Source organism: Halictus rubicundus, chromosome 1 (assembly GCF_050948215.1).
Source record: "Halictus rubicundus isolate RS-2024b chromosome 1, iyHalRubi1_principal, whole genome shotgun sequence".
Lineage (NCBI taxonomy): Eukaryota > Metazoa > Arthropoda > Insecta > Hymenoptera > Halictidae > Halictus > Halictus rubicundus.
The window spans coordinates 11,182,017-11,209,854 of record NC_135149.1 but is presented as its reverse complement, the minus strand read 5'-3'; the positions used below and the strand labels follow the sequence as shown (position 1 = coordinate 11,209,854).

Genomic DNA, 27,838 nt, shown 5'->3' with positions numbered 1-27,838 from the left:
CGGCTTGTATCGCATCAAATCATGTGAAAACTAGTTTATTTTTTACCTCGGATTTATAATAGTTAATTATTAGGCATGTTTAAGGCTACAATTATTGTTACTATTATTAATTACTTCTACGATATAATTATTACTATTATACTATTACCATTATAAAATGAAATGGAAAAAGAAAAACTATTTACAGCTATTTACCACTATTTACTGTTGCGACTGCTCTCCTACTGCAACCGCTATGATTGCACTAACTATTATTAAAACGAATCATAAACGTACATGTACACGTACACGTAGACACATGCACATGTACACACACGGATAATTACACATGTACACACCACTCTATTATTACCGTCTATGATAATTACGAATATTGTACGATGATGCTTAATAAGTGTTTTTTAAATTTTAGATGATTAGAGACATGAGATCACGGTATCTAAGGATGGAGGGAGGGGTAAATTATTTGTGTAAACAATTTGTGTGCGCTTTTCCTCGGCGGGGGGCGTCGATCTGAAAAGTCTACCTGATTAAATATATGACTTAATTGTATTTACTCTGTAGGATTTACCATAGTTCTAAACAAGAAAATATTTCGGAACGAATGCTCTCAAATAGTAAATATGCTCACGTTTGAGCGGGTCGCGTTGTGTCTTACTTTTGTCAATAAGGAATCGCAAGTATTACGCTCTAATGTAATTTTTAAATTTTTTACAAGGTCACAAGGTAATTAGTAGGGTTAACAAATAATAAACGGAACCAGCAATTTGTGTAAGCTTCCTCGTTATGATCTCAATACGATTAATGTGTCTCCTCGTAGCGACAATGTTTTTCTTCTACGTTGTCTTTCTTTTCTTTTCTTATTCTTTCCTTGAAATCGTATCGCAAATCACGTTCATTATCACAGTGTTTGATTTCCTCTTATCCTTTTCACTCTTTTCCATTTTTTTTCTTTTTGTACACCTTGAAAAAAATCGATGTATAAATAACAATTGATACTTCTTCCTGTCGGTTTTGCCAATGTCAGCAAAGAACGAGAGTTTTTCGCCATTTGATTATCGCTGTCCAATCAATTACTACGTGGAACACAACATTCACACATTCTCACACACAACGCGTACACTGTACTTATTCTGTATATACCATTCATCGAACATCTCGCGTTTCTCAATTCGGTAGAGGAGTTTCTTGTTGATGTTTTTCTTGTTATTAGTTCAACGTTCCAGTAAATAAACGTGCTCGAAAAACACACACACACACACACTCACACAGGTACACGAACAGGGATAGTACTTCGCGAGGAGAAAGCATTAGCGAACGCGATTCGTGAAAACTTCTGGGATCAACGCAATAAAACACACACACACACACACACACACGTTCACTCGACTAGATAAACCTAAACGCCAAGGAGAGAGAGAGAAAGAGACGAGTTAGGGAGCTCAATCAAACGTTCGACAACCATTTTTCTATGCTAATCGTTAACGGTAATTTACACGAGACGCACGCGTCATCGATAAACACACACGTCTTCGTACTCGCTCGATGATACATATTGTGCACACAGTAATAAACACTTTTACCCGAGCATAAACACTTTTACACACCCATAAACGACGGAGTAGGGACGATGAACAGCTGATTCTCGCACGGGCCGCAAGTTGTATCGTTCGAGACCGATTAAATAGTGAATTTCTTAAGATGCTAAATAGAGTTAACGAGAATTTACACAAGTGTCGGTGACTTTGTGGTTGTTCTAAATGATACGTTATTTATATACCTACTTGAGAGGCGATATGTAAAGATAGAAAGGGAGAGAAAGAGAGCGAGAGTTAGTGTGGGAGAGAGAGAGAGAGAGAAAGAGAAAAGTTTTATCTCTACGGCTGTTTCTCAGAACTTATTTTGTAAAGTAATATAATGAACGAACGTAAACAAGAACCACTAGTAATATCGATTATGATTATAATTATTACTAAATAACTAATTGTATTCCTTATCTACTATATTGTCGATTTTTAAATAAAGTTAAAGCGTACGGATAAATTTAAAACCGTTTTTAAGTGTATGGGTATATAAAGCGCTCAGGAGGAAGTGATGAATATCGAGTAACCATTTTTTCATTTATAGAATCACGTTTAACGATATAATTAGTAAAGTTTGTTGGAATTTGTAAATCGAGGTAAATTAATTTTGTATTATAATTAACGAGTCTCAGAGGGATGATTAAATTTACTCTAAGCACGTCAAGAGAGATAACGAGAAATGTCGAGAGAGAGAGAGAGAGAGAGAGAGAGAGAGAGAAAAAGAGTGAGAAAAGTTAAAGCGAGAGAAGAGGATAAAAGAAACTATACAAAGCTTCAAAGATTATGGCTGCCTTGCCGCACTGTGTATATACGTATATTTTAGGGTACGGTTCGGAAGTATAGTATCGAGGATAACAAGCGAGAGTGGTAGCAATGGGATTTGATAGGAAGAAAACAAAAAAAGAAAAAAATTAAATAAGTAAACACATAAATACATAAACAAGGACAACACACGACGACGGTAAAGCGGGGGAAACTAGCGCGGGAATATTCGAGAAACAATTGACGATTAAACTAATTGTAACAGATAATATATTTATATTTAACGCAATATTATTAGTATTTTTCAATAAAGAGGATTAACTGATCTAATTAAAGGTAAATACGTAGGCAAATAGGGAAATGATACTTTCGATTCTAACCGTTGTTACTACTAGTCGTAAGATTCGCGGGATTCTCTCGCGAATGATCGACTTGCTCTCAGGGTTGTTACTGGTCTTTGTTTCCTCTTTTTGTCCACCTTCCTCTGTTTCTCTATTCACATTTCCTCTACTCGCACGCATACTACTATTTTTTTTTTGCTTTTCAATTCCCGTTCTTACATTTCGTGATTCGTCTCGTCACTTTTAAGGTAATCCCCTTTATGTTGTCTTTTCTTTTTCGTTCGCATACTCTTTAACCGGTTCTCAAGAAGTCTCGAATTTTTCTTTTTGTCGTGTATTTATTGTACTTTTAGGTCGATTGTTGTTCGTTTCTCTAATTTTTTTTCTGTGGAGAAAAGACACAGAAACACACACACACACACACACACACCGGTGGCTCGATGGTGTTCGACGAGGACAACTCTTTACAACGTTCTCGCTGTCGCGTCGAGCCGGAATCCTTTAACGATAATTTAGTTTTGAATCGATATATAGGACTGACTCACTATAATTGTACATTTTAAGGATTTAAGTCTCGAAAACCGCAGACAGCACGTAGATCTACTTTTTTCGTTATTTACTGTAAGACACTGCAACAGGAGGAGAGAGAGAGAGAGTGAACCGGGGGAAAAAAACAAAACAGCAAAAGCAAAGCATATCGTTAACACTTTTATTAACGTTTTACACTTCTTACATACGTTTAGCGATTACCCTTCTTTCTACACATGTACACACACACGCACCAAACACAAACATATACAGGACACAGTGGTAGGGGTCGGGTTCAATGCGACACCGTATCCCCGATATTTTTTCAACGTGCATTTTTCGTGACGTTCTTCCATCCCCTTATTTCCCTTTTGTTCGTTCGATTTTTCTTTTCGTCGTTAACTTTGTCTTTTCTTATTCTTCTTTTTTCTTTTGTTTTATACGCTGGAATCGATTCCTTGACGACGATCAATAATCCTATGTGTAATTAAACTAAGGTAGAGAGAGCATCATCATTGAGTGAATAACATTTTCGTTTCTGTTTCGTTTTAATCGTACGAGTATAAACGCGTTCACGATACGTTATAGGTTCGCGCGTCTAGGCGTTTTTCCAATATTTAAAGAACGACAGAAAACGATTAAATATGTAATTATAATAATTCCGGGGGCGTTGCACGTCTGTTTTCAACGTAGAAAAAACGCGCACTATCGCGTCGTCCCGCTCACTGAAGACTGGTCATAATAATTAAAGCTAATTATACTTAAAATACTTAACTGTTCATATTGTAATCTACGACGAGAGAGAGAGAGAGAGAGAGAGAGAGATCGTTCTTTTTTTGTTTGTTCGTTCATTCGTTCGTTCTACTTTCTGAATACTACTATTTTTCGTTGTTTTCCTTTTATTGTTTTTTTTCCTTTTCTTTTTGTATCGACGTGTTTCAATACCGTTAAATATCGTACTGTGTAATTAGTTGCGTGTAAATCGACAACGACGTTTCCACACGGGCCACACTGCATTCTCTTGTATACGCAAGCTTTGTTCTCGTCATCGTTTCGATTGGATATTGCATTCGACCTTGAGTACAACATTCGAAATTTCATCCCTTTTGTTTGTTGTAGAGCCATGGGGTGGAAGCTCCGTAGAAAGTTGGAAACCGAACAAGAATCGCGTGTGGGCATTTTTCCGAGGTGTGTGGAATAAAGTTTGGCCATAGATTCCCGTCGGACGAAAGTAGGAACAATATTTCATCAACAATTTCATGAGAAACAGAGAGAGAGGGAGAGAGTCAGAGAGGGTGGAAGAAGTGTGGGAGAGAAAGGCAGGATGATAGAGAGAGAGAGAAATAGACGTTCATTGAAGCACAAAATTAATCCGTGATCGGCGACGAGAGTAATCACTGCCTAGATTCTTTTTCTCATTTTTACAATCGGTTCGATTAACACCCACCCCCTAAAAAATCTCACGATTTGTTCACGCGTTGTTTGCCAAACAAACAAAAAAAAAAGGAGCAAAGTCTGTCGTTCAAAATTTCCGGGAATTAGACGAATGTGCGTCGTGCATGTTCGCGCGCGTAAAACACGGTAAACAGAGATATCCACAGAACTCAGAGACACACGTACACGCACACAAACGACCCGAGGAATATTCTAAATTACGTTTACGTAGAAACAGTTAAGGAATTAAATTCTAATTGCAACGGTCAAAGTAATCGTGTTGTCTTAGATTGGGAGGTGAATAGGGGGGGGGGGGGGTCGTAAAATATATTAGCGAGTGGGAAAACTGTAGAGGTTTAAAACGCGTGTGAAACTGCATCGCTGGTTCGTTTTAAGATCCGTAACGGATAGGGGTGCAGTTCGATGCACGCGTGCTTTACATAAGAAAGAAAATTCTAAATGTACGTTCACGAAAAGTGCCCTGCTATAGTTGCGAGTACAAAGGGGACTAGATACGGAACAGGGAAGGGCGTGTTGCGCGCGAAACAGACAGACGTTCCGAAACTTCATTCACAACAGAGAAACTTCACACCGGGAACAGCTTCGCGTCGGGAGTAAAATGCATTGGAAGTGAAAAGGGAAGAAAACGGGGTTTTTTTTTGTCGGGGGATCGAATACGAGATGTGAGGATGGAAAATGAAAAACAACGGAAGCGATCCGGTCCGAGGTGTTAAAATCGAGTCTCTCCGCGGCCCGACTTCGCTGAAGAACGGCCACGGAAAACTGATGATACCGAAAGGGGATGGTTACGATAGGGAAACGGAATATCTGGTGCGTTCACCGAATAGAATTGCTACAGTTTGGAATGCTTTGTCTCGCAGAAAAAACGAAAAAACAATCGGAAACGAAACCCACGGGAAAAGAGAGGGAGAGAGGTAGAATGGAAGAGGGAGATATATATATGTAGAGAGAGAGAAAGGGAATCCGATCGATCGATCTACTTTTTAATCAATATTTTTAGCGTCGAAGCGTATGAGGTAAAAATAAAGAAGAGTAAAAAACTAAAAACGTAACGGGAGGGAAGCTGGTGAAAAAGGAGGTGTCGACGAGAATTGTGTAAACGATAATAAAACGAGAAAAATTGTTAACTGTAATAACATGACCTGTATACTTGTAACGCTTAGCATTATATTGGTAAGATCGTGCCCCCCATCGGACCGAGCCGAACGAGATTAGAGTTATATTGAATAGCGGGATGAATAGTTAAACGAGGAACAAAGATTAACAGAAACTTAAACAAAACGGAAAACGTTGAATTACGATAGAAATATAATTGCGTTAGTGAGAGATTTGGTCGCATCGGATGTGGTTTCATTTCTGGCCGGTCTCGAGGATAATGAAAGATATTTGGAGAAAATGGATGGATTACGGAGATCGGTCAGGGCCGATATGCGGCTTCGATGAAACCGAAAAACGAAAGACGTATCCAATTGTTCATCGTGTTTTACCTCAGACATTAAGGGATACATTTAAGGAGTCTTTACGCTCGCACGCTTTCTGTCCGTCTTATTCCCAGTGCCCCGGTGATCATGAATGATAAACACATACACACATATATAAATATACATATATATATACACACACACACACACAAAATGCTCACACACAATAGAGAGACTCTCTGTATTGAGGGGGGTGTCCGACTTTCCGACGACACAAACGGGAAAAGTCTGGGGACGAGGGCAGATGTCTCGTCTCTGTTCGATTTCATGGGTCAGAGATCACACACATGGATCTGATCGCGTGAGAAACGAATCGATGGAAATAAACTATCTGAAGGCTTTATAATCCGTAGTGAGGCGGCGATTCGAAGGAACAGTTCGAGGTTCGGGCCGGACAAAGTCGTACACCCCGCTGTCAGCACAGTAGCAGTAAAACGTGTACCAGGCCAGAGCGCATTGTCTCTGCTCTCTTTAAGGGTTTTAACCCCTTAAGGAACAAAAGAGTTGTGTAGTGAGCCAGAGAGAGAGAGAAAGAGAGAGAGAGAGAGAGAGAGAGAGAGAGAGAGAGAGAGAGAGAGAGAGAAAGTGAGAATGGAAGAGTGAGAAAGAGCGAACGAAAGAGTGTATTGTGGAAAAATATATTGGTTTAGAATTAATAACGAAAAGGGAGAAAGAAACATTTTGGGAAAGGATATAACAAGTAGGAGTAATCAAGAAACAGATATTCAGAGCGATATACACTATTTACCGAAAGAAAGGTAGAGACAGAAAGAGAGAGCGAGAGAGAGAGAGAGAGAAAGCGCGAGAGAGAGAGAGAGAGAATTTTTTGTCGCGATGAACACATTATAATATTATGCGCGTTAACTGATAGTAACGATTTAATGAACGATGATTATGATTATTATTATGATTAATATTATTATTCTTATTATTATTATTATTATTATTATTACACACAGAGATAGGAGATGTTGAGAGAGAAACACATGTTTACATGCTATTCTATCATGTATCTATATTATTCATTGCAACATATATGTATGTATACGCACTCGTATGTCTGCTCGTGTAAATGTATACCTTTAACAAGAAAAAAAAAAATGAAATGAAACGCAGAAGGAGAAAATATACCGATATAGGGGCGTACGTTATTATTTTTCTTTTTTTTTTGTTCGTTCGTTCGTTCGTTCAATTAACTCGATACCGAAGAAAAGGAAAATGTACATTTCGCGTGCACGCGATGAATGGCCGTGCACGCGTATAATATACGTCGACATATATACGTATATGTACACCACATATACACACATTCTCCATATATACACCACCATTGTTTTCTTTTTTTCCTCTGTTTGAGAGAGGGACCTGGGGAAGACTTGCACGGGGCTGGAAAAATTGAAATCGATAGGGGGTGTGTTTCGGGGAGGGGGGGGGTGAGCACGACCCCTTGCCCCATGGCGTTTGACCTAAATTCGATAAACTGTTACACCGATTCCTCCGAATTTTACAGCTGAACGGAACAAAACCGGAATCGATTTCTCTTCGAGCAAATTACCGAGAATCAACAAATCGGGGCGAGGGGTTGATAAAACGATGAATGGACGTTAGGGACGCGAAGGGGGCGGGAACGGGCGCAGGGAAATAAAGAAAACGAATTTCGACCGCGGACGAGGGTGGCTGGGTCAATTAGGCGTTCTGTCTATGAGGGGAACGATAGAACGCGAGATCCTATCATCCGGCACAGAGGAGGGGTGAACGATGTAATAACCTTCGATCAATCGTATTTCGACTCTTAGCGATAGACCTAGTATTTAGTTGATTCGACACGTTGTTCCTTGGAGACTGAACCTAATCTAACACAGAATAGAAATTTCGATTATTAACTGTACGTGTACGCATGCATACATGCACGAGATATTCAGTTCCGTTTTAAGAGTAAACTCATTCGTCTGCGGATTTTATAGAATTACGAAACAGTGAAAACATTTAAGGAACTTAGAAATCCTATTGCATTATTTTCAACTTATTAGAATTGTTAAGAAGGATTTTTATTTTCCATAAGAATTCCGCAGCCTAGTAATCGTTAACGATGGATTGGATCAGGGCGCACGTAAAAATATGGCACTATCCGTGTATCATTGTCAATTTCCCAACCGCTTCGGACTTTTCTTGTTGTCATCTGCTGCTTGTTTGCTCTGCGGTTGATACGCGCCCCATTTTATTACCATACACGAGATTTACCGACGCAATTTATTATCACTTATCGCTGCCCTCTTCGAATTGTTGTTCATTACATCGCCGGGGCAGCATCCAGTTTCTTGTTTCGCCGTTCGCCCGCGTAAAACGTGTTATGGCAGCGACGGCGTTGCCCGTCGAGGAGAGCACACATTCAGACGTATATGCACTCCCGTTCATAAATCATCGGACCCTTACGTCGGCAAATAGTAGAGTAACGTCGCATCGATCTTACGAAATTCCGTTTTAACGTGCACGCGAAATACGAATCTTCTCGTGCACCACGAGTTATCTTTGACATCGTAATCTACAATATTTATTTGATTCCTAACGTTAATCTTTTATATTTACAATTTCACTGGGGGACGCTTCCCAGATTCGCGACGAACATTTTTAACAATTTTATCTATCGGTGATCGCTCGATAATCTTTTACAAATCATAAAAACATTATCAATATCTTAGTTGCGACTTTCGTTCATAAACTACAGTAGAAACTTGATCTAAGGCGAGCGGAGCTACACGATCTTAGTCAGTTCGCCTATTTCCTCCACTGGAGGGCATACCCAAAACTTCTTCATTTTTCATTATTTTCTTATGGGACTTTCGCCAACTTATTTGCGGCTTTTTTCTGATTAAAATGACACTAGTCACGATAACATTTGAACTGTATTTAGTGGTTTAATTGACGTTATGTAGTGCTCCTTCGGCCGCGCGGTCTGTGTTTACACGCGGTCGACGCGGTCACAACAGTAGCCCTACATGATATATGTCACAGCACGGACCCGAGGATAAGGTACGGACCCTTAGATCAAGACTCTACTGTAACAAGTTGTTTAGTTTACTTCTTTCTGGGGGTTGCCGATTAGGAATTATATTGAGTTCCTTTTTACAATTAACGTGGGTCCATTGCGGAAAGTATCACACGTTTTTCACTGGATCACAGTTCAAATCAATTCTTTTGATAAATCTGAACGGTGTTCAAGAGTCCCTGTCCGACACAAAAGTAAAAGTATCTGTAGCCTATCTTTCAAGAGAAGAGATCTGTGATACACTAACAGTCTTAATAAATAGACTGCGGATTTTGTGCATTAATAATAAAAATGGATGGGTGTAATTTCAAACAATAGAAAGATTGAAAAAATTTAAGAATCCTCGCATTTCTATTTGTGTCTCGCAACTAATTCAGTGGTTCAGTAATTTGATTCCTGTGTGGTACAAGTAACTATGGATTTCCAATATGACGGCTGAACGATTCAAATTTAAAGGGTTACGATTAATCATCTGGGCCATGAATTAATTTGTACATCTAACAACATCTCTACACACGGAACATTCGATTTGCGCCGGTCTTGAGTGAAGAAAATGAGAAAAAATTGCCGACTCGACGGAGAGTGTATACCAGATTGCTTCCTTTGGAAAACAGGCTAAGTTCGAAGATCGCGTCCCGACGCGAAAAATTGCATTTTTTCTGGAAAAGCCAGGTGTGTCCGGTGGCTTGTGAATGACGTGCGCAAGGCACACAATATACACGATGATTGTCGTCACATTTGCATGCGCATAATTCGCGCGATCGTCGCGTTCGTTCGAATCAGGCCGTTTACGTTGCTTACAAGCCTGCGATAAGTTTCGACAGATAAGAGTAGTCTTACAAACCCGCATCGACGAGTCCGAGTTGTTAGCAGAGTTTCGTGGGAAAGCAATTAGGGTTTCTTTATCTATAAAATAACAGGGCATGAGATGTCGGAGAAAAATCTTGGGGAAGCTGCTAGCAATCTCTTCGGTCTGCGATCTGTTTACGGCCACGGTTTACCAGCACACGTAGAATACACTTAGGATTTTAAACGAAATGGAAACGCGATATACAGATGTTAAAAAAAAAAAAGAAAATAAATCGGAAAAATCAAGGGAGACCGAAGAACGGAACGTTCGCTAGAAGCATTTCTCGAATAATATACCTCATCGCGATCGAAACGATTAATTGTAATCGAACACCGTGGCTATCGATAGCTGCTTCTCCTTTGTTCCACGAGTTCCTAAACAAGAGATGTCGGGCCCTTTCGTGATAATAAGTCCTTTTCGCATCGTTAGTTGATATATCGGATCATCCCCGTCGTCCAAACCGACGATAATTATACTTTTTCCCCCGCGGGATGGCGAATCTGTACTATAAACCGAGTCGAGAAAGAGAGAAAAAGAAAGAGAGACGCGCGCGTTACGTTGTATTACATAACTAATTACGGTGTTATTCCTCTTAACGATAAAGATTTAACCGGTAAGGGATAACGTTACGAGTTTTCACGCAATATATAGTTAAGCACAGACGGGAGAAGAGAAGAGAGGAGAGAAAGAGAGAGAGGGAGATAGTGTGTGTGAGAGAGAGAGAAACGTGGACTCCGCCATTTCGATTGAATCGTCCGGGAGGTTCGTGATCGGACTGCGAAACTGCGAATTCGCGTTTACTATATAGATTAACTCACGGAAACAACTGCTAGATAATTTTATTTTATTCTTCTTTCGAACGCTGCGCTCGGAAAATAGCGTGGAATTGTCAAACCTTTCAATTTTTATTGCGATACAAACGCGAGGAGAGCCTCAATCTAGAATCGTAAAGATAAAACGTCTATTTTATTTTAATTATTTCTTGCAATTTTATCGATCATCTACATATACTGTTTTCATTTTATCCTTTTCAATTGGGACCGGCTATGATCTACAACAGTGATGGGCACGGTAGTGGCCCCTCAAACGCCTGCTTTTCCCATCAACCTCTCTTTCAAGCAGCACGCACCTTCGTTGCGTTCGCTGGTATCTCGCGTCTTCGTTGCCCCACGGTAACGACGCTTATCGGAAGGGAACAATGGGCGCTATATGGTGGGGACGGTCTTGTCTCGAGACAAAACTGCTCGTCCTCGATCGACAAGCTTCTGTACTTTCCACCTCCAACCCCTTCGACGCTAAAATGCATTCGCTCCACCCATTTCATTCGTACAAACGATCAGAAGTTATTCATAATTATTATTAGTTTATTATTATTATTATTATTTTTAACGTTCGTTAAAAATAGCAGACACCAGACAAATCAGCCGAGTAGAATAAAAATCTTTCTGAAAGATGAAATATTGTTTTTGATGATTATGAACGTCACGGATTTTGATTTCTTTGGAGATGTTGGTGGAAGTTCGACGCGAACTTTCCGGGCGAGGCAAGTTTCTGCGAGTTTACTCGACAAATCAAAAGGAGCTCATAGCCTAGCCGAACGTTTTTTCCGTCGGTCAGACTGTCGTTTGACACTTAACGTCCATTTTTCAGATCGACGCTTCCGTTTCCTGCCCCCCCCCCCTTTCGTCGATTTTCATGAAAACGCGGAGAAGCTTTCCGGAAGAGCGACGTTAGGGGTTGAGGTGCGCCGCGACGGACGTGTTTTCTATTCAGACTGAGACTTTTAAACGATTAAGGAACAGGATAAAACAAAACTTCCCTCTTGCCCCCTCCCTCGCCTCCCATCTCCGCCCCCTACCCCGCGCGCACGTTTTTAGAACATGATTTACAAAGGTGTACCGAGTAATTAAATGATTTAAGAAGACGCGAGATATCCCCTCTAGTTAAACGAAAAACAGAAACGAAAAGGTGAAGCTTTCGGAACGAGTAAACACCGTATTCTTAGACCATTCTCTCTTTAAGTAAGTCAGTCTACTAAGCAATTCGGGACCCGAAAGAAACGTTTTTCAATTAAGTAAACCTAGTTAATTGTAAATCGTAAAACACGTAGAGATATCGGGGACATGGGCGGTAAGAAGAGTACAAGGTGTGCGACGCATGCTTCGTAGGCCGGTGTTATCGCGAATCTTCGGGGTGTTCGCGGTGGATTAATTAATGGGGAGGTGTACCGGGCAGAATAATAATGGCGGACACGGGGGTTTCAGGATAAGAAAGAACCATAAACGAGCCTTAAATCGATACTGTTACTCTTTGTATAGAATCTTAACTGGTTAAAATATATTAGACGGTACGTCCAGGATCCGAGAGAGAGAAAGAGCGAGTGAGGGAGAGAGATAAACAAAACTTATTAGAGTCGTTATTAACGGATATTAATTAATTAAGGGATTTAAAGTGTAATGGTTAATTGCCGAATTAAAGACGAGAGTCCGTTCTACGGGGCCGCGGCAGCGTAACTTTCCCGTTGAGACTACATAATACTTAATAAGTTTAACCCCCCTTCTTCCCCCTTGCATTTTCGAAAAAGCGACGACGAACGCGATGATCGCGCGATTTTCACACACACCCCCATATGGAACCCCCAGCAGATCCCCATACCGGATCTATTGTGCAAATGTGACGACCACGATTTCCCTTTCGTTTTTCTTTCGGTTACTTTTTAATCATAGACACTTAAATAGGCCGCGAACAAAGGGAGAATAGAGTATTTGGAATTTGTACACAAGCCGTCGCTTGGAGAACTCAATTAGGAGACACTTTATTCTTATTAGAGATATATATACATAAAAATACATTTAACTGTACACTGTTCGAATTAAACTCGGCATACACGATTTTGGGAGACTCGAGGGCACGAGATACTGGGGGCTTCGTCGTCGATGATCGCAGATTCTGGGAACAACGTTTGCTTTTGCACTGTTTCCACTGTGTATGAAAACGATTTCACGTCAATCGGAATTTTTCCGAATCGTAGTTTTTTTTAAAAATATTTTTACAATTATTCTTGTCCAAGCTCTCTTCCTTTCCTTTTCAATTTCCTTCCTTTTCCTTCCTTCCTTCCTCCTTTCCTTCCTTTCCTTTCTTTTCCTTTTAAATTTTCCTTTTGGAAGACCGCTTGAACGACTGTAAAAATGATTTTATGTCTAGAACTCTTTCTCGTACTTTTTACACTTCTACGATTATTCTTGTGTAACATGTCTCCAAGCAGAGCCATTCACCAATTTCCTTTGTGGAGATGCTTTGAATGGAACGATTCTTCAATTCTACATTTTTATCGAACACGATTCCACTAATATTTTTAGCGCTTTTGTACCAGGAAATTCGATTCTCGAATGGAAGATAACATACCTGCGGAAACCGAGAGATAGGTCAACGTTTATTCGAGCTTTTTTCTGTTGCACTTCGTTGCTGGGTTTTTCCCACCCCCGAAATTGCAATCAATGACTTTCGAAGACCCTGCGCAGCGTGCCCGGTATGCGCATGCACCTAATATTTACTATAGATAACTGTTTGTACTTTAACGTGTACTATTTAATGTTTCGATGTGCATCTATCAATATTACGTACCGTAGAAAACAAAGAAGACACCGTGAGGAGATGGATATCGACGAGAAATCTATAAATATATCTATTAATACATATTATAACAATATCAGGGTCGGCTGGTGGTTGGAACGAATTTTCAATGACCGTAGTCCGTGTTTAAGATTTCTTACATTTTAATTTTGCTAAGGCGTGTGTTAATTTAAATTAGTTCACGACGACTCGATTTGTCCCGAGCCACACACGACTGAATTTCGAGGGAGATAAACGCGTGTAAGAGAACGAATTATAGTGATCGCGAAAAGAAAAGAAAAAAAGAAAAATAACGAAACAAAGTCTGAGATCGAATTCACTTTGCTCATTCCAAGATGCGTCGAGTCCCTTGAAACGGTCCTAATAAGACTGACCTTGTTCTCGGATGAAATAAGAGGAATAAACAAAATAACAAATAACAACAAAAAAAAAAACATACACACACATACTAAAACGTAAAAGAAGCAGTAATAAGCAAAACCGACGAAATACAAATTTGTACAGTAATTATATTGTTTGTAAATCGAATCCTACAGTAAGCTCTAATTTCGTAATTTATAAACGGTACTCTTAGCTTACGTTAATTGTTATGCGTACGTTCCGCGCGAGTAAAATACGTCCAACGACCACTGCCCTTCTAAGGAAAAGATGATAAAGAAAATCGAAAAGAACGACGACCGAACGAGAAAGAGACTCGGGGCCCTTTTCCGCGCAGGATATCAAATCATGGTTGGCCAGAAAGTCTTCTCGCATGTTTCACAGGCAAGGTCCTCTTTATTAAATGTGCTTCATTATTAACACTTTACCTACTGGGAAGGCTTTCTAACGAGTGCATGTCGAAGATGCTCAACAATTTTATTTCAAATAATCATTTCAGAAGAAGTTGTTACACTATATATTAATCCTGCAATGGTATCCTGGGGTCTCCCACGACCCCAGTAAAATTGACTGCATTGCAAGACAATTGTTAAATTTCTTTCACTTCTTTTGGACATTCCTGTAATCTAAAACAATACATGTATTCTTTTAAATTTGGAAGATCTCTTAGACTATTCCACTTTAGGGTTAACTAAAAAAAAAAAAAGAAAAAAAAGTAAGTTCATTGCGAGAACCGCAACTGTCGATGCTTGGTTATAAAAATGTTATTAGAAAATTGCCTGAGTGAGTAAAGGTGTTAAAGGTGAGCGAAACATAGTCTATTTTGTTCGTGAACGTTCTTGCTAGATGGCAGCGTCTTTGTTTCGTTTTAATATCGCTGCGAATGACACCATCGATGAAAGGAGGACGCGGCGGGCGCGGGGGCTTTGTGGCCAGCCTGATTGATTGATCGGCGAACGATCGGTTAGGCGAGGCTCCGAGCAGATCGAAAACGGGATTAGAGGAAAGCAAGTTGAATCACTGTACATTAGACCGCGTTTTTCGGAAACGCCTCTGCTTTTTCTCCTGCGAACAAGAGCACGTCGAGCTGGAGGTATTGGCCGCGGCTACTTTAGGCTTAGGGTTATTAAAACGTGACAAAGTGAACAAATAAAACGTGGATGGATAGATGGTTAGACGACGTCGGTAGGTGTGGGAGGAGGGCGAAGAGGAAAAACTATTAAAGATAATTGAAAAGTGTCAAAATACTGCTACGAGTTTATCGAAACTATTTACTACTATTTACGACTAGTACCACTTAAACGAGGAACTCTACTGTTGTTGTTACTATTATTTTCTATTCTAACTAATTAATTAATTAATTAACGGTCACGGATTGACGAGCAAACGGCTTTACATCTCTATGATAAATCACTATATCTACAGATAATTTTTGTGAGTACGGTGTCGAGAGGGAGAGGGAGAGAGAGAGAGAGAGAGAGAGAGAGAGAGAGGGAGAGAGAGAGAGAGAGAGAAAGAAAGAGAGGGAGGGAGAGAAAACGAGAGAAAAAGTGAGAACGTGAGAATGATAGTGAGAGGGAGAGAAAGAGAGAGAGAAAGAATAAGCGTTATCAGCGATAGCTTAAGTTTATTAAGGAGAGACGCGTTAGCGTTTAATTAAATCGCGATGTGGGAATGAGTTGATAAAGGAAGGGATTAGGGTGGTTGCGTATGAAAGGGACTGAGTGAGTTTGGAAGGAGAGAAAGTAGCATGAGAGGTTTGATTCTGTGTTCGAGAGAAAAAGGGAATGTTGTTGTTGAACGTCGACTCGTTATGGGAGAGAGTATGCGAGCGGATGCGGGTATAAAAGCAATACGGGGGCCGCAGATAAACGTAAGCGATTAGGGGAACGGATCGGTAGATAGATTAAGAAGTGTAGTAAACAATTTAACCAGAGAATTATTACATTTAATGCGCCGCGGCTTGGCGGCCGCGTCACAGGAAACACTCCTCAACTAATTAGAAGCGAATCGACGCCGTTTATTAAGGTTATTATCGACTATCATGTTTATTGACTAAAGGGATAAAATAGTTAAAGGCTATCTAACGTTTAAAACGGTCTAGTTTTACTCGGTGAAAATAGATGAAAACCGCGGGAGCTAGAGCGAGAGAGACAGAAAGAGCGAGAAAGGGGAAAAACATTGTTACCTCCTCCTAAAGGTAGATCGTACGGGATCGATGGATCGTAGCCGGTTAAGAGCGACTCGATTAACAGGGGGGAACGAAGTAAACAAAACAAAATAAGCTTAAGTACTATGATACATAGATTTCACGGGGAGGGGCGGGGATAATATGATCAATAAATGATCGAAAGTACACCGAAAGTGCTACCAAGGGAGAAAAACAGTAAATCGAATCCGGTTTTATTCGGTCGATAAGGAGTCACATAGTGCTGTGAAGAGGTGAAACCTTTCATTTTCGCGCGGAAAATTTGTCGCAATCTTCATTTCGTCTTTAGAGTAATTTTTTAGTCGATTGTTCATACTATATTGCCACTTTTTTTTAAATCGTACGATGCTGCTTTCGAAATGTTTTGACGAAACGGCTGGCTCTTTGACTGTGTCTTAATACCGCGCGATTAGTAATCGTAAATGGGAAGAAAGAGAGAGGCGCGAGAGAGGGAGAGAGTGAGTGAGTGAGTGAGTGAGAGAAGAGTGTCGGGGGAGAGAGTGTGTGCGAGAGAGGAGCGAATGAGAGAGGAGAAAGAGAACCCGGACGACGTTTGTAGGTAAATCGAGATACTTATTGATTAAGAGATAAGTTGTGTACAAATGTATTATAAATTAACGATTATCCTCAGAGTACCTTAAACGCTGAAAGACGATAGAGAGAACGCGAGTATGAGAGAGAAAGAGAGATAGAGAGAGCGTGTGCAAGAAAAAAAGAGAGGGAGAGAGAGAGAGAGAGGGAGAGAGTAAAAGAGATTTAAGCAAAAGATATTAAACGAAGAAAACAAACTCACCTCAATATTATGTAGAATTTTCTCCAACCGCGATCGTACCAATGTTAAGGATCGTGGTAACCCGGTGCCGCGAGGGGGACACTCGTAGGATCAATAATTAAGGTATCGATTAATTATCTAATTAATTAATTAAAGCGTATAAAACTCGACGTTAAGAACCGTTACGTAGGGACGTATTAACAGATAGGGGATGCCGCGACGAGATGTTTTTTAAAAAAGCTAAACAAAGAAACAAGCAAATAAACAAAATGCCAACCATTGTGTTCTCGTGAGAATCATAATTATTCCGTAACTCTTAAGTGACATGACAAAAGTCGTATCTAAGTCGTTGATTAGTCGTTGTAATTTTAATTATTTCGTTAGGGGGAGACAGAGAACGCGCGAACGAAATAGAGACAGAAAGAATGGGATAGAAAGAATGCGTGTGTTTGAGAGGAAAAGAAAGAAAGGGAGGAAGTTTGAAAGGGTTAAAATGCCGGTTACTGGTTGAACGAAGCACGTGTTGAGATTCGAGAACGGTGAGAGAGTGGTGTGCGCGGTATGATGGAAGAGTGATTGGTGGAATAGTTTTATGAGCAGTGAGTGAAAGAGAGGGAAAGAAAGAAAGAGAGGGAGAGAGAGTGAGAGAGAGCGGGTGTTGTGGAAGGGAGAGAAAGAAGGGCGAGCATAATAAATGGTATGGAAGACTGTGTTTGCGATCGTAATTGGGCGCGGTGGGTGTGCAAACAGTGAGAGTGAGAGTGAGAGAGAGAGAGAGAGAGAGAGAGAGAGAGAGTGTGTGTGTGTGTGTGAGAGAGAGAGGGAGAGAGAGAGAAAGCAGAAATAAATTCCGGACGTGCAAACGACTGAGACATACAGTGACGTCGACGTACAAGGGAAAACACATGTAGTTAATAAACAAATGGAACATAGTTCGTACGCGGTGTAGAAGTCGGCGCGTTTACCGGCGCGCCGGAAACCAGGTTTAAGGATTGCCAAATCTCTTTAATAAGTATCGAGACAAATGTAAAACTTTATTAAGCCGCATTATACGTGTGTATAGTGGATAGGGACTACTTGCAGTTAAACGAATCATAGCTAAACCGTTAGTGCTTAACGCGAAAAAAAAAATAATAAGATACAAGATGTGATGTACAAAGTGCCGGCGTAATATCTCCAGCTCGAATCCGCACACGCACCCACACGAAACAACCCTCTCCACCTAATTAACCACCCCGAGCCTTCGTTTGCAAATCTTTCAGGACCGATCAGAAGCTCCACCGAGTTATATCAACATTCTCAAATGAATTTTCAACCGAGAATTACCTTCGTCAACCCTCGAATACTGTTCGCGTTAATTTCTTTCGAAAGCTGATCTTCGATTTCAATTTTAATTTTCCTTGCAACAGATATATAGAAATCAATCCACCATTAATTCGATCACAATTTCATTCTGAAGGTATATATACCGAAATTTCTCAAACAGTGAAATAGATTTTATTCAGAACTGAACAATTGATTGGGTCCCAATTTAATTTTGAAGATACAACTACCCTAAACAGCGAATTAGATTTTATTCAGAATCGAACATTGATTAGGTCCCAATTTAATTCTGAAAGTGCCCACAATTTTCCGAACAGCGGGGGTTAATTGTCCCTCGCGGAACAGCGATACAAAATTGCCGGATGAAGCAAATTTACAGATACACCACACACACCACCTGCACACACAAACAAACAAACAAACACACACAAACGCGCGCGCGCATACTTACACACAGAGATACATACACACAGAACGATAAGGGAGAAAGGGACAGAAGCCCGAGTAGTTTAACTAGCGAGCTAACGATCGTTATCTAATTTTAGCGACATTAGTTTATCGGAGACGAAGCGGGCCAGTGATCGGCGACGGAGAGGAGATCGATCGGGAAGGGGATCGAGAGCGATTATCGATTCGCGGGGCGGTTTCTTAAGCGAGTCACGGAAAGGGGAGAGCCTTTGTAGATGTTAGTAGCTGCGAATTGTTTGATGTGGGGAGTGTTACAGTCGCCGAGGATAAATCGGGCGTTGAACGAGGAGAACAAGGAATGGGAGAGAACGCGAGGGCGGGAGGGAGGGAGGATCGGGGAACAAAACGAGACAGCGTTCCAACTGGGAACGGGTTTCGTTGTTTGTTCGCCGAAATTCGGGGAGGAAAATAGGGTGGGAAGAAAGAGGAACACGAGAACAGGGAGGGCTGGGTAATGAGAGGGAGCGGAGAAATAGAGTTCACGTGTGCGAACAACTGTTTTGTGGGGGAGGGGTGGGGTGTCTAGAGGATAAACCCGGAGAAACGTCACAGAGATTGGGGAAGAAATTTTCTTGATCGTGAATCGTCAATATTTTGGATCCTTGTTGTTCTTTGATTTTTCTTGTCTCGCAGGAGAACACTCAGAACCACAATTACTGTAGAACCTTTGACTATCCTAACCCGCTCCCCTCACTCCCAAAATGACACGTGAAATACAGAAACAGTACTACTATTATTGCTACTGTACTATTACTACTACTGCTGCTACTATTATAATATTACTGCTACTATTATTAATTATTATTAATTAATTACGATTAATTATTGTCATTATTATTATTACTATTATTACTCATCAAGTACCACACGCATTCGACACATACACACGTACACACACGTATACACGCATATATATATAAAAAATATATATTAATATATATTAATATACTTAACGGTGTTTCTAGTGGATTAATTGATTAATTGATACTTAAGATATTATATTAATAATATTAATAATAACGATTATAAATGATGATGATATATAATTATATATATATATATAAATATATATAATTTTTCCTATTTCTTCATATTTTTCATATTCTTGTTAGAAACTATTAAGTGGAATAGCATAAGTCTCGTAGAAATATCTGTGTAATCATGGTAAGTAACCAGAGCATGAGACCAGATAGATAAGACAATGTTGTTACACGGTCAGGAAACTATGAAAGATTATAATCTAGTGGAAAATTAATAATATAATATACACATCAGGACCTGGTAGTTCAATTTTCGTTCACGTGTGGACGCTACGTGTCGCTACAGTAGTGCATGGTTGAAGTTAATTAATTCATAAACTGCACGGTCAAATTCTGGACGAGTTCACTCTTGTATCACCATTCAATACCTTGAGTTCGGCGAAATCATCTCAGTGGATAAGGACAAGAAACGAAATTGCAACGAAAAGAATGACGTCAAACGAAAAATGTAAATTTAACCGTGCACTACTGTATTAACGAGCCAACCGTTGCCCTCACCATCCGGATCATCCCTTGATAATGACTACGATCATTTCTGACGACCACTCGACCTTCCTCTATAACAGTTCATTTTTAGTTCTCGATCCCTCCTCGAAATCACGTATTTAAATATTTCTTTTCAACACCTATGAACCACGATTTTCAACTAATTTTTCTAATAATTATTATTGGAACTGAAAATTTAGCCGACCCCCTCCCTTGGTCCACAAAATCCATCTATTCGTAGTACCGAATTTTTCATGCTTCATGATTCTTCGCCCATCGTACTACGATTTTTTTAAATATTTTTTTTTAATTGCTTCTTTGGCACAGCTGTTGGAGAGTCCGGGGAGGTCCTTAGCCACCTAATCTATTCCTTTATTTCCCGCAGAAATGATCCCTATCCCAAAGTTCAAAACCGCTGAGGCCGATAGCCCGACATTCATCCCTAACGGAGACGCAGCCCCAGGTCCCCAGCGATTCTCCCTGTCCCAGCACTTCAATTACCACCCTTACAGGCGTTAGTCCACGGCCTGACATACCAAAGTCACAGCTAACATCCCAGATTCCCATAAATCACGAGGATAGAGAAGAGTATGATACATAGGTGGGGCTATGTCGGAGGATGGCAGAGAGAGAGAGAGAGAGAGACGAAGCAAGATGTTCGAAAAATCCATTCTGACGCTAAAAAAAACCAAGGAGACAAATTGATTTTTTTAGAGGTGTCATTCGTGAATCGAACGATAATGATCCTCTATAGACCGTAAGACGATTTACCGATTAAGGATTTATATAAGTTACGTGCAAGTGACGGCGTGTACGAGCTGCGTCCTTTTAAAAATTAAGATTAATTAAGACCGCTAATTTAGTTGTACGGGAACGATATCTATAGAACATTAAATTTTATTCGAGCTTAGAAAAACGTTATTTTGTAGCTGTGCTAAGCTAGATTTTTTCGTCTTAATCTTTTTTTTTTGAAATCTGTCTATGTGTAGAATCGTAGTGGACACACGGAATCATGGAATATAGAGTAGTGTTTAGGATTGTTAGGTTGAGTAATAAGTCCGTTCGCATTTTTTCGGAGGAATGTTGCCACAACCTATTCCATTTTATACAAATTACCAAGTCAATGACGTATGTGTCATTTTTCCCGTTTATTTTGTAACTTGAATGTACAATACCTTGACGAATTTTCGTGTCTTCTGACCAAAGAGACATTTTTCATCGTTAATAATGAATTCTTTTTGTGAATTAACCAATGAGATTTTTGTGAATTATTTAATTTGTTCGCAATATCTCCTGTTTTGTATCGTGGATTTGATCAAATTTACAATTTTTATCAGCATCCAACTATCTTAGCCTGTCGCTTCATTTTTGATCTTCCAGGTTGAAATTTCGCCGGTCGAATCTTTCAATTCGCCTTTTTGAATTGTATGCATATTAATAGTATTTTTACCGTATACGTCGCAAATCTTCTTGTTTACATCTTCGTCACTTTTCGACGTCCAAGAATCAATACTCTATTCACACATTTCTGAGCACTTTAACCTCAAACAATATACAAAGAGTGCCGACCGATGTCACGGAGAAGCATCTGTAGATTGTTCTTAATTTAATACGTTCACCCATTGCAGTCGACACGAGCAATAGCTCCAGAAAACACTGTAACGAGCAGCGACTTCGCGCGAACGAAATTATTACTCCGCCTAACGTTTAACGAGTAAGTGAACCGCGAGATCCGGAGTAATAAACCAAGGGTTCGGTCGTCGAAACTTTCTCCTCTGACCCCGCGGGAACGTGTTTCTTTGCAGTCCGCTTGAATTTCATTAAAATCGAGATTCGTGTGCCGGGGAACAGCTGGGACCGCAACCAGAGCGATCCTGATCCGCGAAACTTTCTCATTGTCAGTTCAGCCTCGAAGTTCGTAACAATCGCGACATATAACACCAGGCTACTTTTACCAGTAATTATTAAGGTCCTGATGTAAGACAGACATTTTTTGTATACCGAAGATTGTAACATGGGGAACGTGTGAGAGTGAGAGGAAGAAAGAGAGTGAGAGAGAGAAAGAGAGAGAGAGGGAGAGAGAGAGAGAGGAGAGAGAGAGATATGATGGAGAGAAATATTGAAGTAGTTTAAAAACCGTTGTCTTTATTTATATAAGTCGCCGGGTATCTTAACGATAAGCACATAAATTAAGGACGTAATGTAAGCCTCCCCCAACTTGCACGTCACGAGTATTCGGTTTCAGACTATTTTTTCTGTTGTTGCACGGTCTTTGATGTTTCTATTATACATCGATCACGGAGAAAAGTAACTTAGAATGACTCCGGTACATAGAATGGTCATAGATTACATCGCTTTCTTTTTCTATTTGACAAAGAATCTTATGTACTCTCGGAACTCTGTAAGATAGAACGAGATGTCGCTCCTGCGTTCCGGATCCTTGATCCTCCCAGAAAGGACCTCCTGAAAACTTTCCCCTTCGTCGCGGCGTTGTCTTTCTACCGCCAAAACGAATCGACCGTACGAAGCTACGACGAGTCGGTCATCGAAGAGGCTCACGGTCTATTTGCAACTTTCATTTCTACGAGATACCACGATTAAACTAGAATCAAGTCAGTAGGCCCCCAGCTAGGCCTGAAATAGTATCGAAACTGTTTAACACCTTGGGGAGGACGCACAAAAATGTTCATACAATTGGAGTAGGTTTAGCATCCGATCACGTTTGTTAAACAAACATTGCCAATTCTCTCTCTCGAAAACGATCAACCAGTCTCATTCATTTATCGAGCGTTCATTCTACATTCTGATTCTTCTTTGCCAATTACCATTTCGTACAGCATAGACATTTGTTCCCCGTTGCATTTTTACCATCCAATTAAAATTAATTGGGCTTCTGTAATTCGCCTGGAGGGTGTACGAAAATGATTAGTTAAGAAAGTAATGAGACTTCTACGTGGCCTCGACCTCTTCGATGACCGTCAGGCAACGCGCAGTCCATGCTCTGTGGTCCGATTGCTCGCGCCGCTGCTCTCTTATGTCACTCTCTCCCTGACTGCGTCCACGTGGGGGCCGCGTGCTGGCACACAGTACTACGTTACTTTTATGCGATTCTAACAGGCACCGTATACGGATCCTCGAGACTAGAGAGCGTTCCTGCTGCCCCAGGAACCAACAGCAACTACAGCAGCGGTGGGCCCCAAAGGGGTTACACGGGACCCTCATCCAGCTCCAACAATTACCATCCCTACCGTCGCTCGAATGGATTTAGAGACAAAGTCGAGCACCCCGGCGCTTAGAGAGCGAGAATTGTTGTCTCGCCTTCTTCTCCCCTCTTCTCTGTCATCGATAACGCAGCCGCCTCGCAAAGAACAAAAAAAAAAAAAAAAAGAAAAGAAAAGAAAAGAAAACACAGGGAAAGGCGCGCCCGTTGGCGACTTCTCTTCACCGTAACATTTTGCACAGTAGCACCTCGAGAGAAAGAGACACACACGCAGAAACGCGTTTCGTTCGTCCTCCGCGCGATTATTGTACAGTTTAGCAGACGGGAACCATTCACGATGGTTCGAGTAACAGCGCGAGCGATCGCACGACGTCGTTTCCCGCGGTCGGTTTTGCATTCTGCCCTCTCACGGTCGCCTCGAAACAGAACCAAGAAGAGTTCGCGAAGACGAAGAACCCTGGGACGCGCAAATCGCTCGCCAACACGAAGACCGACGTGGACCAATTTTTGCCGACGCGAGAGATGCACGGCAGCCTCTTCAGAAGATCGTCCGAGACTTGCGAGATTCGTCGACCGTCCCTTTGAAACTGGATGGGCCTGTCTTCTCAAAAAGGGTAGCTTGAAGTCGCCCGAAAGACACGTCGTCTTCAATCTTTTTCCAGGGAAAACTGTGTCTCGTACGTTCAGATCAGTTTCTGGGCTTCTCGTTGTACCATAAATCTCGTTCTACTTGGAGAACGCACAAATCTTGTCATAGATCGACTCTACGGTACACTGCTCTCTATTCGTGAAGTATAGAAAAATTTGATTATTTTATTCTGATCAACTTCTGCCGGTGACTTCTGCTTACTGTGCAGCAATTAGGAAGCTGAAGCGCTTCGACAAGCGTTGTCATAACTCGCGATAGGATCGTTAGAAAAAGTGAACGTGCTAAAATGAATTCTCCGAAGGATAAGGCCACCGTGAGTCCACTTATTTAGAGTGTGGATCTTTTGCAAAACCATGGAGACAAGTGAAAATGGATTGTTTCCTGTTCGTATGTTTTCGCTCAGGTCCGTACACTCTTATTCGTGCATTCTCGTCGATAATCTTACGTTCGTCCAATGTGTGTCTCGGTTCATCTTTCATCTAGTCATTTTTTCTATGAATTCATCAAATCTGTAGTCTATCAGGTATGAATCAAATCGTGTCGAAATCAACACACAGACCTTCCGGGCTAACGTTCGTCGAAGAGTGTAGAAGAAGTTGCAGTTTCGCAGAAGTTGAAGGAAATTAAATGTGAAAATTTCTCATAGATTTGTGGTGGTACAATACAACTCGAAAACGTCTTTTAACGTAAGTCGTGCAGTTTCCGTTGGACAAAACGCGAGAGGATCGGAATCTCTCGGCCGACTTCCCCCGTAAATACCCTAATCGACCAGGCTGTATTGACTGGCCCTACAGTGCTTTCCCAAACCGCGACCGTCGTTGTCAAGACGTTTAGGCTCCCGTGTCGCGATACGAGCTTCCAGCGATTTCGCCCGATTCGATACAGACATTGGCAACAGATTGACGCGGAAATCGCTTTAGGCTTAAGCGTTCGAACCAGAACAACAGTGTTCAGTCTCCGGCCAAAAAAGTACTTCGTTGCGTGACAACGATCCTCGCCCCCTATTCTACCATTCTGTTAACTTTTTCTTGTTCTCAAACTCGTTTTCGTGCACCGGTTGGCAAGAACAAGCGCCAGGGATGTAGATTAATATTTTTAACCCTCGGACTCCTGCGAGTTCTAGGCCTATGCCCCGGAGTCAATTCTGACCCACGCCGATATTTCACTACAGTTTTCTTTCGATATAAGGCGATGCCTCGGGGACCGGTTTTCGTCGTATTTCGGATGAAGAAGAAGGGAAAGCGATTTTCTTATTTTGAAATAGATAGCCCCGTCTTATATCGGAATAAAATTGTACATGTTGACGGTCGCTCGAGCTTATCCCCACCGCGACGGGTCACCAATGACTCCGGCATAGCATACGAAGGGTTAATCAATGGTAGAACCACCGGGTAACACCTCACGCTCGCGACGCATTGCTCGTGTTCGTTATAACTCATGCTGCGATGCTTTTTCGACACCCCCCTTTGAGTGTCTCCTAATTTAGTAGTCGCGACGACAAACAGCTCAGAACGATAAAACGAAATCTAACCCGTTGTTTTTTTCAATTTCTGCCGCAGGAAGTTTATTTCCTAGACGTCCTGTTCATTTTTCTGACTGGATGACGCGAGGCTTGTGGAGTACTTCGAGGTAAAGGGACTGGGAGAAAGACGCGCGTTTAGCCCGCGATCAGTTCACAGGGATTTCTCGGTCGTTTAATAATCAGCTGGTCCATCGCCCTACGTTCTGTTCGTCCCTTTCTATTTGTTTTGTCGTTCGTTACGCTCACGTTGTGCCTCCGTATTTAGTATCGTGTCGGTTGTGTAATTATCCGCGTTTTCCAGAGCCCCCCTCGGGAACTTCAGAGCTTTCTGAGGCTCCCGGCTAGCATAATCATTATTGGCGCACGCGTGAAACTCGCTCTGCGACACACCGACGATCAACCGTGCTCTTTCGGGTTGAACTTCTCGAGACACGATACCCGCGCGAATAATCGAGCCTCGTTTACGCGAAGACGCGAAAGAAACGGTTGTGAAACGATGTTAGAAATTTCACAATTCACGATTATTGTACCTCGGCTCGATTAATTCGGATCCTCGTCCGCTCGCTCGTCGGTAATTACGGAATATGCTCGACGCGAAGTTTTCTTTTCCCTTGGATCGTGCATGCGAAGTTGTTAGCCGAGCAGCAGTGTGGGTCACCGGTGACCCGTCGGTCGCGGTGTGTAATCGTCCAACGACCCACGAGCATCAGAAGAAAATAGCTCGTGGTTGCGTTTATTTTTATAAAGGGAGAGTTGAGCCTCTCTAGCGGATTTACCGTGGGTCTCCGGTGACCCAGGCGTTCAGGGATCCTCGGGGAAACGTCTCGAGTATATTCCGAGCGAAGTGGGGACGTGGCTTAAGGCAGGAAGCCGCGATGATGAGCTTATCGTGTCCTGGCTGTTATCCCCCGAGTGCATATGCGAACGTTTCCCTGTCTGGCGAGAACACATACGTGCGATGCAGCTGCACTGCTCGTACTTTGCCTTGCGATGGAATCATGAGAGAGAGGGGGGGGGAGGGAGAAACAGAGAGGCAGAGAGAGAGAGAGAGAGAGAGAGAGAGAGAGAGAGAGAGAGAGAGAGAGAGAGAGAGAGAAAAGAAGAAGAAGCGATTGGTTTCTCTCTCTGTTTCTCTGTCTCCTCGGCGTTCCGAGCGCACCAACAGAGTTCAAGTTCGAAATTGAGCCGTTTTAGCGGGAACGCGAATCGATACGCGGGACAGTGATATATTTATATACGTTAGAGAAGATGCCCTCGTTGTATCGATGATCACGGTCGATTGATTCGTCGATAGTGTCAAATTGCATTCGTTAAGGGTTAAGAGTTTCGTCGTGAGAACCGTACACACACGTTTCCCCTCGTTTCACTATAGTACGATTTTGTACGATTGCTATCTCCGCCGATAGAGAGAGAACCTGCCGTTGACAGCACTCGGGCACCGTTTCCTACCATCGCCGCAAGATCAATCATCGTTAGAAATATGTGCACACGATTCGACCGATCATTACGTTCATAATGTTTTGTTCATACATATATAGATAGATACATATATATATATATATATACGTATTACACACATGGCGAGGGTGGAAGCAGCAGAAATGCATTCTTTTATAGTATAGAAACAAATCAATATTCCGTATGGATTAATAAACATTCACATTTTAATAGAACTCGATGTTTGGGCGTCTGTTACCCTAATCCTGAGACCCTTCCGAGCATCCTTCGATATTGTTACCTTTGGTGATGTTGGAGAGGACTATAGCGAGGTAAGTTGCTTTTTGATCTACGGTAGTGGCACACACTGCTCGAAATAATCAAAAGATTCTCGAAAGAATTTATCTTCCAGTTCACCTGCATTATTAATTTAATTTTGTTCAGCAGAAATTCCATCATATTGCGAAATAAATTCTTCTCTTCTCTTCTTTCTTACTGTCTTAAATTTTACTTATTCGTTCGTAGCGAAAATGCATTAAATGTGCAGCCTAAGTATAGTGCACACTCCAATTACAGTAATGTCTTGATCTAAGCGCAATCCTCGGGTTCGTTCTGTGACATAGATCGTGTAGGGCTGCTATTTTCTTGTGACCGC

At 41.3% G+C, this 27,838-nt stretch overlaps 1 protein-coding gene across 12 annotated transcripts in view; it reads left to right on the top strand.

The window, feature by feature from the left end:
• The window catches only part of Hrb27c (Heterogeneous nuclear ribonucleoprotein at 27C), a 40,419-nt gene extending 12,642 nt beyond the window's left edge, over positions 1–27,777 (top strand). For 2 of the 12 annotated variants that reach the window (XM_076787612.1, XM_076787678.1), the window contains one exon: positions 23,473–25,777. In XM_076787612.1, coding sequence (XP_076643727.1) covers positions 23,473–23,651 — 179 coding nt within the window. In that variant the 3' untranslated portion in view covers positions 23,652–25,777. The other 10 variants (XR_013082243.1, XR_013082239.1, XR_013082242.1 and 7 more) reach the window with 10 other exon arrangements.
• Positions 27,778–27,838: the final 61 nt, after the last annotated feature.